Below are 13890 nucleotides of genomic sequence, written 5' to 3'. Positions count from 1 at the left end.
GGTACATCTGATGATGGAAGATAATACGGAGTCAGATTATTGGTCTGTTTGGCTCAATATTGTCTATGGTGATTATTAGAGAGGCTCCACTTCTCTTCAAATGCTCATGTTCTGTGATATATACAGAAATGTAATTTTCAGATAAGTAATTTCAGATTGGGATGTATGGCGTGTTAGGGGAGGAACAGCACCTCTGGGGGACAGGGCAGGGCATATCACATGGGTAGGCAAACTAAGGCCCGGGGGGTGGATCTGGCCCAATCAGCTTCTAAATCCAGCCTGCGGACAGTCCGGGAATCAGTGCTTTTTTAAGAGTAGAATGTGTTCATTTAAAATGCATCTCTGAGTTATTTGTGGGGCATAGGAATTCGTTCTTCTTTTTTCAAAATATAGTCCGGCCCCCCACAAGGTCTGAGGGACAGTGAACCGGCCCCCTGCTGAAAAAGTTTGCTGACCCCTGGCATATAACCGAGTGCAGAGGTGGAAACTTCTGGCTACCTCCCAGGAACATGGCCAATAGGCAGAGATGGTGGGACAGCCACAGGTTCTCTTTCTTCAGTAGTTATTTCCTGAAAGTTTTGGTTTAATGTTAGGCTTTGATAATTCAGACTGCCAATTTGTTTTTGAGGTTAAGGCATGTTTTGAATGACATTAGATTTAATAAAATTAACAAATACAGAATGAAATAGCTATTTAATCCAGAACACAACCAGTCTTGCAAATGTATACTTGGTGCTGGGGACCAGTAGACTGGAGGTTCTGTGTGCATACTTGAGTGTACTCTATTGCCCAACTTTTCTATGGCACAGCTGGTGGAAAGCAATCTCTTAACTGGTGTCAAGATTCTCCAGGGAGATTTGTGGTCACTGGGACAGCCAAAATCCTCCATCAATGTCCCAGTACATGTGCCTGGATTTAGCATTCTGCTCATCTAAATGGAGGTGATCTAGTCATCATAATTGTCGGCAGAGTATCATCATCATATTTATACCCCACCCATCTGGCTGGGTTTCCCCGCCCACTCTGGGCGGCTTACAACATATCAAAAAACATAATAAAAACATCAATCCTTATACAGTAATCTTCCCTAAACAGGGCTGCCTTCAGATGTCTTCTAAATGTCAGATAGTTGTTTATTTCTTTGACATCTGATGGGAAGGCGTTCCACAGGGCAGGCGCCACAACCAACCAAAAAGTTCCTCTGACTGGTTCCCTGTAACTTCACTTCTCGCAGGGAGGGAACCGTCAGAAGGCCCTCAGAGCTGGACCTCAGTGTCCGGGCTGAATGATGGGGGTGAAGATGCTCCTTTAGCTATACTGGGCCGAAGCCATTTAGGGCTTTAAAGGTCAGAACCAAGTTTGAATTGTGCTCGGAATTCTGCTATCTAACAGAAGGCTTGTGTCAGTTTGTAGGAAAACCAGTTTATCTGACCCACCACTGGCAAGTCTGGACTCCACTTGAATTTCAGCACCTGTTAAGCATTTTTTGTCCGTTAGTTTCAGTAAAATACCCATTTGCTACTTAGTGCTTATTATTCTTAGAACCCACTACCTAGAGTTTCTTATGATGCAACTTTTTTTTCCATTTTACTATACTGAGAACCTTTAGAGGGCTCAGAGAACATAGGCAACAAGAACATACATGTCAGAAAGCTCACAATGAATTTACTCGAACATAGTCTTCCATTGTCCATCTACTCCTATGTAACAGGTTGCTACTATTTGCCAAAACAGTGCAAGGCTTAAGATGGGAGGAAAATACCCTTTTTCTTTCTATTAATTTCTAAGTTTCCTGCTTCTATCTTTCTAGCAGTAAATATGAACACTGGCCGTAGAATAATGAAGTAGAAGGGTTTTTCCCAAGTAAATCCAGTTTTTCCAGTTGCTATGGGCACGGAACCTAGGGTAAAGTAAGTTCACAAAAGGAAAATTTCTGGTCTCCTGTACTCCACAAAAGCATCTCTTGAAAATATTGTATGGGTTGAAGATTACTAAGGAGAAAACCACATAAAATTGAACCAATATTGAGGGAGGGGTTCAGGTGATGGCAGGGGCAAGAAGGGAACAGGAAACTCTCCTCCCATGAACTTCATTCAATAGTATCTCTTATTAGCCAAGCTATTAATTCTACCCTTTCTAGGATTGCCTAAGGCTGGGCCCAGATCCTTCACCTTTGCAGTATGTGAAATAGAAGTATTGCTGAAGAATTTCATTTTATCCAGTAGTTATCCTGTGCCCACCATTATTAAAAAATATTTTCTGAATGGTATTTTAATGACCCCCCTTTTTACCACCACATAATTTAATTTGTCATGTGCTGTCAATCATGAACTTCACTGACAGACATAGTCTCCTGTTTCTTTAAAACTGTTTCCCAAACTTGGGTCTCCAGCGGTTTTTGGACTACAACTCCGATGATCCCTAGCTAGGAGGGCCAGTGGTCAGGGAAGATGGGAGTTGTCGTTTCAAAACATCTGGAGAGCCAAGGTTGCCTATGCCTGCTTTAGACCATTCCCCACAGCTATAGGCTCAAGTATCACAAGCACTGATACTAGAAGCTCAAAAGTTCTGCTCAAGCAATTTATCTTCTGTCTGTGGCTTAAAAAAAAAATTTAGTTTACAAATTTAAATACCTTGATATACCTAGGGTAAGTATAGAAAACACCATCTTATTTTTGGATATCCCCATTTCTCTTCCAAACTTAATCACCTGAGTTTGCTATGGAAAGGATTGACACCTTAAAATTGCAGTGATACAACAGTACTCATTTGAACAGTACTCATTTGAACTTAATTATTAATAAACGGCACATACTATTTTACACATAACATATATTTGTAAACTTGTTCATGCAAAATTAGTGTGCACAACAGGGAACTGATTACTCCCACACCTTTAAAAAGGACATGTAGGCATTTTTTAAACTGTGCCCAAGACCTCTGCAAGATAATAAGTCTTACACAATTTTTAAACTGCCAGCCAAATCAATTCATGTAGCTGAAACAGAAAGACAAAAGTTATACAAAAACACAGAAGATTTTTATATCAAGAAAAAAGGAAAAGGAAAATCATGGTCACAAATTTTTAAACTTTTAATCCTAAACATTACAGGGCAAACAGATGTTGGAATCTATTTCCATACACCATGCGTTTTAACCTTTTATTTCTATTTAATGTGTGTCCAAATCCACTAAAACTTGAGTGGTTTACAACTTTTGAGTTATGGAAATACATATTTCTGGAATAAATGCTAAAAAAGCAACAATGGGAAATAGCCAAACTGTCTCCATAAAGGTAAAATGGAACATTGTGAATATTAGATACTTTTCTGTATGTTTGCTTTTAACTTGTCAATTCAGTGCATTGTATGGTTCAAATTAATGGTTCCCATTCTGAGTATCTAACTAGTGTCCATTGATTCCAAATTAGTGGACGATGAATCTTTCTGGATGCTTTCAAAAATGGCTGCAAGCTCAGGATTAGAGCTTATCTGTGACTGAAATTCGCTCATCAGTGGACTCTTTTCTGCTTCTGGAATGGTTAATAGTGCCGCTACTGCTCTCATGGCAGATCGCTTCAGTTCATCTTGCTTTTCAAATTCCTGCTTCACAGAATTTGCTTTTACCTGTTTAGTTAAAAAAGATACATATTATATAAATTCAACAGTAAAATCAATCTAGAAAGCTATTCAAATCTTTGCAAACCCGCATCAGATAGTATGTCCACTTGCTGAGTGACAGCAGAACAGTGAATACTAAACAAGAATGCATGAAATGTCTAGTAGCCTTATATAATAGTGGACAACTTAAGAGATTCACTAACTACTGAACTATTTACCCCTGACAACATTGTCTAGACAAGCCTCAAGATTAAAGCTAAAGTGCCATCACACAGCCACAAAAGCACTCTGCTAGAAATCAGGCTTCTCTTTCTTCTATCTAAAGCACACTTCTTGCTTTTGCTTCAAGCAAGACTATTCCTAGGTATAAACTGAAATAACTGAAAGTTTCTTAAGGTAACACATGGGTGAAGAAACCTCTGAACGGACAGGACCACAAGCCACATATAAAAGGTGCTTACAAAATATGATCAGAGAAAAAACTGGGTGAAATAGAGAAACAGCATGTTGAGAAAGTTTATCTATCTATCTATCTATCTATCTATCTATCTATCTATCTATCTATCTATCTATCTATCTATCTATCTGTGAGAGACTATACTTTACAATTATCCTGCAGGTTAATTCAAACCAATTCAATTCACACAATACCTTGGTTGTACATGTAGCACGTAAGGGTTCAACCAGTCTATCCAGCCTCTGCAAAACTGCACTTGGACATAGGGTAGACAGTCTCACCAGCATTAAAAATGTTAGCATCTGGTTAAGAAGAAATAGAAATTGAATAAATAACGAAGTTTTAGCCACTGCTAAGAACAGATTTTAAGTATCAGAAAATCTAACTGTGACTCAAGTATAGGGAGAAAAAGCAGTATCCAGGAGATTATCCATATGCTCTTGACTATATTTTTTGATGTTTCCCCACCACCAAACCAATCATTTGAATGTTGTCTTTATTAGTCAAATTCAGGGGTCCCCACACTAAGGCCGGGGGCCGGATGCGGCCCAATCGCCTTCTCAATCCGGCCCGTAGACGGTTCGGGAATCAGCACGTTTTTACATGAGTAGAATGTGTCCTTTTATTTAAAATGCATCTTTGGGTTATTTGTGGGGCATAGGAATTCGTTCATATATTTTTTTCAAAATATAGTCCGGCCCACCACAAGATCTGAGGGACAGTGGACCGGCCCTACTGAAAAAGTTTGCTGACCCCTGGTCAAATTCATGCTGAACTGGAAGCAATGGCATATCAAAGCTGATAATATGCTGTAATTCATATTGTTGGAAGCCTCTGGACTACCAATGGTTATTTCCAGTAGAAGGAATTGTCCTTAAGAAAAACAGTTTCTATTTAATAGCACAAAATCAGGGAAAAGAAAAGCAGCAATAGACTTTGACTTCCTTTCCTTTGCTGTCCCCCCTAGGTGCTCCTCCAGAGCAGACTGTGGTGGTGCAGAGAGGCTGGACACAGGGGAATAGGAAGGGGAAATCATGTTTGCACAAACAGAAACTTGTTCAGCAAGTAGGATAACCACAACTGGCTATCACCCTGACAAGGAATTAGGTGCTTACTTTGAGGGCAGAATAAAAGGTAGAAAAATCTTCCATTCATTTTTGTAGCAAACCAATACCACCTTCCCATTTTTTTACTGTTTTATTACAATTGTTCAGCAACTAGCTTAGAAACACCTGCATTCGTATATGTATATGCATATGTATGTGTGTGTATATATACACATATAAGCAAATAACAAGCACTAACCTTAATATCATAGTGATCCTTCAAACCATCTTCCACATGGTTTAAGAATTCAAAGATGTCTAGCCTATCAAGGCAGCTATCTAACAGAGTGTACATACACTCAAAAGCTGCCTTTCTAATATCAAGACCATCATCAACTGTATGCTTAAATGGCCCCATTTCAACCTGCAAATCAGATCAGAAATTGTTAAACACACTGAATACATTTAGTTATCAGTTGTTAGTAAATACTCTACTAAATACTAAGGAGCATTATGGCCTCAAGGAAAAGTTCTTAAAACAAGAGGCCATATTCACTGTCCTTCAAGTCAAGCTGATGGAAGTTGTGTGCATTCTGACAACAGTAAGTTTCCATGTCCCAAGCCATGAAACCCACCATCTGCCACTATTTATCTGGTTTTTAAGCAGCAAGCAAACATCAGTTTTCAAAATTATGTTCTTACATTTGCCTAGCTTTTATGAGATACATCTTTTGTGTATCATACAAAATAATAACTTGCATCAAAATCATTTTTAGCATCAGATTTAATATGTCAACATGGAATTTCCCTTCACAATTAAGAGTAGGTTTTGAATTTGCAAGTTACACTCTGTATGCCCACAATTCTGCAATAAGATGAATCACATTAAAATTAAATTGGGGCTGATAGTATGGGAAAACCTATATGACTTGTTAAGAGATTCTGGGACATGACTCATTTGGCTTGGCTCCCTTTGTAACTATGCACGTAGTGAACACAAAACATTTTGCATTGCTCTTTATTCCAGTAGCTCAATACCTTCCCTGTATTTTCATTTCTGGTACTATGAAAGATGTTTATTGAAATTCAATACAATATGGCAGTTTTCAAATTATATTTCATGTATGTACCTCACTCAAGGTAAACTTATGGTCTCTCTAACTCCTATCATCATATTAAATGTTATGATAGTTTCTTCAATGATTCTAGGTAAAAGCACTCATACGCAAAACTTTCCAGAGGGACCCAGCTTTAGTTAGCCACCTAATCAGTACAGAAAACAGTTGCCTGAACTTGCACGAGGATCTGAACACAGAAGTACTTAAAACAGAAAACATTAGCTATTCTAAACACCACTGCTTAGTGGATTACATACCTCTCTTATTAGTTCCTTTCTCACTTTTGTTTCATTATAAAGATGTGGAAGCACAGTATCTAAAAGGTCCCTTATTAGTGATGGTTTATTGTGTGCTGCTGAATTAAATGTTACCAGAGCTACTCGTCTCACATTAAGATCTGGATCTTCCAATGTTTTCAAAAAGTCACCTGCAATCGTTTAAAGAAAGTTATCAGCATATGCTCCTGTTCAATATTTGCCACTTTTGAACTTCCCACTAGCTTCTCCCTGCCCACTTGATGTTTGTAAAAGGTGGGGCCATGAATTAGGAGAGGTTGGATTAGTATGTCATCTCATGGGGGGGGGAGAAAGGGGCTACAGGTGACAAACAACAATACACTCACTATAAATAAAAAGTGAGTCTCACTTTCCTTATACATTTCCTCTTACGACATGTTGCAAAAACATAACTGTTACTTTGTACTATCTGGTTTGCCTACATTTTTGTAAAGTAAGGCAGCAATTAGCATTCCAATGCATATTTACCTTTTGAACAACCAATTTACTCTGATAATTCATCAAGTTTGTGAGCAGTTTTTGAGAACTTCATGTGTACAGTGGTACTTCGTGTTACGTACTTAATCCATTCCAGAGGTCCGTTCCTAACAGGAAACCACTCATAACATGAGACGTGCTTTCTCGAATGGCGCCTCCCGCTACTGCCGGGCCGCGACTTCTGCTCGCATCTCGAGGCAAAGCTTGCAACAAGGGGCATCTACTTCCGCAGCATTCGTAAGGGGATGGTGCATAACATGAGGTACCACTGTACAATCTTCCCCCACCCCACCCCCAGTTCCTCTATGAGTGGCATAATTAAGCAAATCTGAAAACTGACACCTTCAGTTTTCACAGCTCATAGGCTCAGACAGGCCTGTTTCAGGACTTTAAGAAATTACTTCTCCAATTTAAGGGAAAAGCATGTTTCAAAGAAACCATACAGGAAATGTAAAACATGTATAAGGAATAAGATTTTTCCAGCTACCATATCAGAAAGTATCCCCTTTCCCAGCCACAAAAGGCTGGGTTTGTTTTTTTAAAAAAAAAGACTATGTAGAATTCAATGACTCCACAAAAAGCCTCAATCATAGACTGCAGCGATTATACTGCACCTACACAACCTAGTCTCAATTTTTATTACAGCATCTTTGAGCGAACATTTGTTGTGCTACACTAATACTGGACATAGCTTTGAATAAATTTATAGACAATACAGAAATTAATGAGCATGTTTAAACAAAGTTTGCTTTAAGCTGGGAGAATCCCTGCTTCCATCTACAAGGGAAGTATTATCCTTTGCTAGGAAAATCTCAAGTACTTGAGTCACCTTCTTTTCCCCCAGACCTCAAAAGGCTACATTTGACACTGATACCTAGAATACTGACCTTTTTAAACATATTCACATGCACACACAGAAGTATGTTATCTCATGGTAAAATGCACTGCTTGAAATGACTGCAATTTCACTTACCTATACAATTCTTTAATAATGGGTCTATGGGCTGTGGATGGTCAGAGATTGTGAACTTCACAGCAGTGACCACTGAACTTCGAGCATATGATGATCCTAATAACAAAAAAATTAACCAGAATGCTTGAACAATGTCCTCATTGTCCCATGCTGTAGTATGCAATTACAAAAACATCATGATTATTAATAACAATGAAAACTTTTTAAAATACTAGTATTTTATTAATACATCATTCATCCTGTAGCATTTTCCTTAGTGAGGATTCAAAAAACTACTCACTACACAAATGAACCACACAAATCCAGTTAATATTTTTTTTTCAACAGCTGCCCTCCCCATGCCAAATTACAAGCAGAATTTGAAAGGTTCCTAATGTTAAATTCAAAAGCAGTTTACCAGTCACAAGGGGCAATCACTCCGGGTAATTAAGAAAAACAAATATAAACAGGTCAGTTCTCAGAGGGCTGTCTCCACCTATGTCAAACATTGAGTTGGCCTACTTGAAATCAAATGACTTCAGTTAGTTGGGTCCATTAGTTTCAGTGGGTAAGACAAATGCTGGATACAATCCACTGAAATCAATAGACTTAAATTAGTCAAGCAGGTATACTTGATGCAACACAAAATTAGGTTCTTTGCATGTTAAGCCTAGTCTAGTGTATATTATAGTAGCAGTTCTGCTAAGAACCCCCTTTCCAAATTGAAGTTGTCAATTTAACACAACAGTTTTACAGATACACTGCAGGAATGTCATGGGGTTCAAGTTGTTAAAAACATTCAAAGTTGAGTGCAAAAAGTTATGTATTTTACAGTATTTGTTTTAAATGTTTAATCACAACATACCATCTCAATAATAATAGCAGCATTGCCAACTTCAGTCCATATTTTCTCAGGATATTTTATCCTCAATACATTGTTTCCTTTTTTCTAGTTACTGTTTTTACACCTCTCTTTTTTGTTCTTATGTAATTCATATCTAGCAAGTTGTTCTAGGGACATATTTAAACAATGAAGGATATATATCCAACAAAGAATTCTAACCTTGATTTTTTTTTCTATAAGCAAATAATGAATTTTGTGCCTTTGACATGCACACCCCAAAGCATAGGCCTATTGAACAGTTTCCAGAGCAGCTAATTAATCATGTTTCAAATAAGAAAGTAAGTTAGGAGCAAGCATAGACTTTTGGCTTGTCCTATTTAGACAATGGAAGCACCTCACCACACCAATCATAGCTAAGCTATGGATTTTGTAGTGATAGCCACCAACTCTGATGTTTTTAACTTTGCTCTTTCTTCAAATTGCTCAGGTACATAATGATCATCTTGTGAAATAAGTTGAGAAATGGTGACTGACCCAACGTCATCCAGTAAGCTTGATAGCCAAGTTAAAATTTTAACTCTGGTTTTTTACTCTGCTTACTATTATCATCCATATGGTTCTGCAGTATGATACAGCAACATAAAATGAACCTTTGCTGGATCAGACCAAAGGCCCAACATCTTGTTCTCACAGTGGTCATTGAGATGTCTATGAGAAGCCCATAAGGACTTCACTTGCCTGCTTGTCATCCCCAAGAAGCGGTACACAGTGATATACTGGCTATGATACATCATGACTAATAGCCACTCCTCCATGAATTTGTCTGATCCCCTTTTAAAATGAATTTTATTTAAATCTGCAACCCTATTCCGAACAAAATAGGGCTACAGCACAGCAGCCACATAAATCTGGTTTTGAATACCTTAGGTTTTCAGATTTTAATGTTTTGCTGAATTATGTACAAGTCCTTTGGAACCTAACAGGACAATTTGACTTCTTTTTAAGGGCATTTGTAGTGGCTAAACATCTAACACTTCAATATTTGAAGAGGTCTACTCCCCCTATCATACAGGGACAGAACTCAGCTGGTGACCTTCCAAAAGCACAAAAAAGATGGGAAATTATCTGATATCTGAACTCATTTTACACATTTATTTGCTTGAATGTCTGAGCACTGGCCTGGATCACTAACCATTCCCCCGCTCCACTTGTATGCACAGAACATATTGTCTTGGTTTTTATTATTTAGCTTATATTGTATTTGCTTCTGTTTGAATAATTCAATTTAAAAAATGGGCCACAGATCTACTAGAAATGTGTTCCACTAGAATGGTCTAGGCAGCAATGGCCAATTGTTCTATTACGATAAGAACTGTAGCACATGGAATTAGCAAACCTTTTTCGCTAATGGTAGGCTGAAGACTTCCTGCCCTTGGTTTTCTTTTTATCTCCATAAGTACTGGTAATCACATAGCTAAAATGTCACCCAGATGAATCAAAGATGATCAGAATAGACAAAAACGGTGGAATAGAATCAACAGCTGGACATAAGGGGGTTCCACAAAAATATATGGACATAGGTAATTAATTTCTATCTGTCAGTATCAATATCACTTTGACTGATCTCAAACTACCCTTGCTGCAATCCTGTTGGCAGGACAATATTAAATAGATCATCTCTGTGTAATATTATTTGTACAGTGCTTTTAAATTGGTCTAAAAACCCTTATAATACTTCCCTCTTAAGTGGGTGACATTTTCTAATTATTACCCGCAAAACATAACTTAGTTTTCAGTTTCTAAGTTACAATTTCTGTTTAAGACACGCACCGAATAAATCCTTCTCTTCTATCAAATCCACAATCAATTTACTCCAGTCTGAAACTATTACAATTGAATAGGACCATTATGGAGAAATTAGTTGTAGGTGGTATCCCAACACAGTACATGAAGATATTAAAAGTTTACAAACCTGAAAGCAAATATCCTTTAAGGCGCGGTAGCAGAGTCTCTGGGTCTATTAAAGTAAGCTTCCCCAAGCATTCAGCAACAACATTTCTGGTACCCTCTTCTGCACACTCACAGTGTTTCAGGAGCAAAGACCAGATGCTCTCCACATATGGTTTGAGGCCTTGCACTGTTGCGGAGCTAATTATCTCCTTCAAGGAATGGAGCAGAAGGTATTGCCTTTTAGGTTGACTAGTAATTTCTTGTAAGACAAATGGGAGGTATTCAGGAAGATTGCCAACACTGATGCTGCCCAATGCGTAAGAAGCTGCTGATTTCACTTCTTCACTTGGAGAGGAGAATGCTTCTAATATTACAGATTTTAGCTCTATTTGTCCACTTAAGTCAATGTGGTGTCCAACTTCCCCAAGAGAAAGCAAAGCAAGGAGACGGATGGAATCTGTTGACCTTGAGTTCTTAACATCTTGAATAAACTGACCTACTACTGCTGGTCCCTCTTTAGGGCATGCTCGTGTAAGGGCAGCTACACATTTGGCAATGGAATAATAAGACTGCTTGTGAGTAAGTGCTGTACTCTGAGAGTACACTGGGCCTGTTAACATACGCAATAAGTCCATATATCCTAAGTTACTTGTTCCAGTCACAACCAGAGCTTGGAAAAATTCTAGCATGGCACTAAGTGCTCCACCCTGCAATAATGGTGACCTCACTAGTCCAATAAGTTCATTCAGTATGGAGCCACTGATTTTCGAGAGAGAAGAAGGATAAACTTTAGCAAGGGTGGTCAGAAAACTAATGGCCATTTGTGACACATGCATATCACTCTCACTGATGAGAGGTGGAAGCTCATCCAGGACAGCATCAATCATAGCAGCTGTCAAGCTGTCACTGTAGTTTTTGATTAATATATCTAAAGCAGAAAGAGTTCCTAGTTTCAGAGCTCGCTGGTTCTTTCGGAGGAAAGAAGCAAGAATAGGAACACCTTCTCCTAGAACTGGCCTCAGATCTATCTTCAGTGGAGAACCAGCTATCAGAGTCAAAGCCTTCACAGTGGTTAGCCGAGTGATCTCGTTTTTTAGTCTCTCTAAGAAGATCTGAAGTGTACTAGGAAGGTCAGAGCCAAGATTGTCGCCGAGACTGCAAATGATTTGACCCATACAGGAGATTGCCCTCTCTTTTACTTCCTGGTCAATATCAGCAGCTTTGAGTCTCTTGATTGTACATGTAAACAAATCTTTGATGTAAGGGCTTGCATCAAAAGAAGAAGGCTGATCCAGAGGCCGAATGACTTTCACAAGCTGCTGGGTAACCAACAGCGCCTCAGATGTTATTTTATAAAATGGGTCTCCAACGCATGCCACAACAGGAGGCACCAATGCTTGAACATGAGGGTGAAAAACTTGGGGTGTGTGATTGCAGAGGATCACATACAAACACGATAAAGCATCTATCTTCAGATTAGAAGAACTTGATTTGTCATTCAATGAAAAAATTATCCCTGTAAGAAGAATAAAGAGTTAATTGACACAATTGTGTATCTGAAGCACATTCACTGATTTAAAGCAGGTACAAACCAGTAAGTTTCTGAACTTATACAGTACTTAAGTAGTGCAGAGCTAGGAAAAGGTGATTGATGGTTTATCCAATATTTTTCATTAAGAGCGAAATTTTTGTCTAATTTTGGACCTCCTCTTGGTTCAGTTTTTTTACTCGGAACTCATCTTTCCAAACATAGCCTTTTATCCAAATCCCATTAACCCAATCTAGGTTTTGCGTCTAACTGTAACCACACCAGCAATCCTTCAAAATCAGAGCTTCCTTGGGCCTGTTTCTGCTCTTTCACAACCTAACAGTAAAGCGATTTTACAATAGCTTAGCAGCAGCCACCCAATCTAAAAAATTTGTGCTACTAAAATAATATGGTTTGATAGAGAGAATAAAGCAGGGAGGACAAAATGGTTCCTGGACCTAATCCTATTCATGTTTGGATGCTTGCCACTAGGTATTTTATGCTTTGGATGCACACTGGTTTTTCTAGTTTAATGACACTTGCATATTGTCTCCAATCACAATAAAGGTCTACAATCTTGCTAAAAACAATGTGACTTGCATTATTCCTTCCCTGATCCTGGTTATATTTTTCACATTATTTCCATCTCTCATACCATTTCAAATCATTATTCTGTATGCATTTTATGTTGTATTTGAAACCACAGATAAAAAACTGCAAGTAGTATCTAAGTTATAGTCATACCTTGGTTTTCAAACAGCTTAGTTCTCAAATGTTTTGGCTCCCAAATGCCGCAAACCCAGAAATAACTGTTTGGAAGCCAAACGCCCGTAGGGGCTTCCAATTGGCTGCAGGAGCTTTGGTTTTCAAATGTTTTGGAAACTGAACGGACTTCCGGAACGGATTCCGTTCAACTTCCAAGGTACGACTGTATTCCCAGCCATAACAGAAATACCTATTATTAGCATCTCTTCTATCTGAATATCTTTCTCAAGGAACTCCAGTTGCAATGTACAGGAATAAATTCAATAGAGAACAAGCAAATGTTGTAGAAAGCTTGGTAAAAGTACATTACACATAGTACATTACATGAGAACCAAAATTCTAATTAATGTGCCACTTCTATGCAAAATATATAAGCATGCTTCAAAGCACTACCAGATATCAAGGTTAAAACTTTACAAAATGTTAACAAGTGAATTTAAAGAGTTTTCTCTGTAAACCGCTTAAAATATTTTGGTTAAATATGTTAAGCAGTATACAAATTACCTAAATAAATCCCAATCCAATATATATTTTTCATACCTGGGACAAGTACAGGAATATGCTGTGTGAGAGCCCCAGGCAACACATTGACCAACTCTGTTAGCATGTTAAAACAACACTGACGAGTCTTCACACTCTTCTCCTTCATCTGTTTGTGCAAGGCTTTAACAATGTTGGGAACCTGTAATTATTATATACTTGTTACAATGGTCAGCAGTTAGCGTTTTTTTATATAAACAAGCCTACAGGTTTTGTGTGATTCTTAAGTAAATATGAGGACCACAGACGTTCAGACAGAAGTAAACTTTTGGCACTTTGCAGAAAGCCCAGCAGATT

General features: G+C 38.2%; 1 protein-coding gene across 1 annotated transcript in view; it reads right to left on the bottom strand.

Annotated features, from left to right (window-relative positions):
- Nucleotides 1–1092: 1092 nt before the first annotated feature.
- The window catches only part of CAND1 (cullin associated and neddylation dissociated 1), a 26514-nt gene continuing 13716 nt past the window's right edge, over nt 1093–13890 (bottom strand). The window contains 8 exon segments of the mRNA XM_060279645.1: nt 1093–3626; nt 4272–4379; nt 5383–5547; nt 6499–6668; nt 7988–8083; nt 10783–12276; nt 13594–13785; nt 13788–13889. Of these exon segments, the coding sequence (XP_060135628.1) occupies nt 3402–3626; nt 4272–4379; nt 5383–5547; nt 6499–6668; nt 7988–8083; nt 10783–12276; nt 13594–13785; nt 13788–13889 (2552 nt within the window). The 3' untranslated portion in view covers nt 1093–3401.

This window comes from Zootoca vivipara, chromosome 10 (genome assembly GCF_963506605.1).
Source record: "Zootoca vivipara chromosome 10, rZooViv1.1, whole genome shotgun sequence".
In the NCBI taxonomy this organism is placed as follows: Eukaryota; Metazoa; Chordata; class Lepidosauria; order Squamata; family Lacertidae; genus Zootoca; species Zootoca vivipara.
The sequence above is the reverse complement of the archived record's forward strand: the minus strand, read 5'-3'. Positions and strand labels throughout refer to the sequence as shown.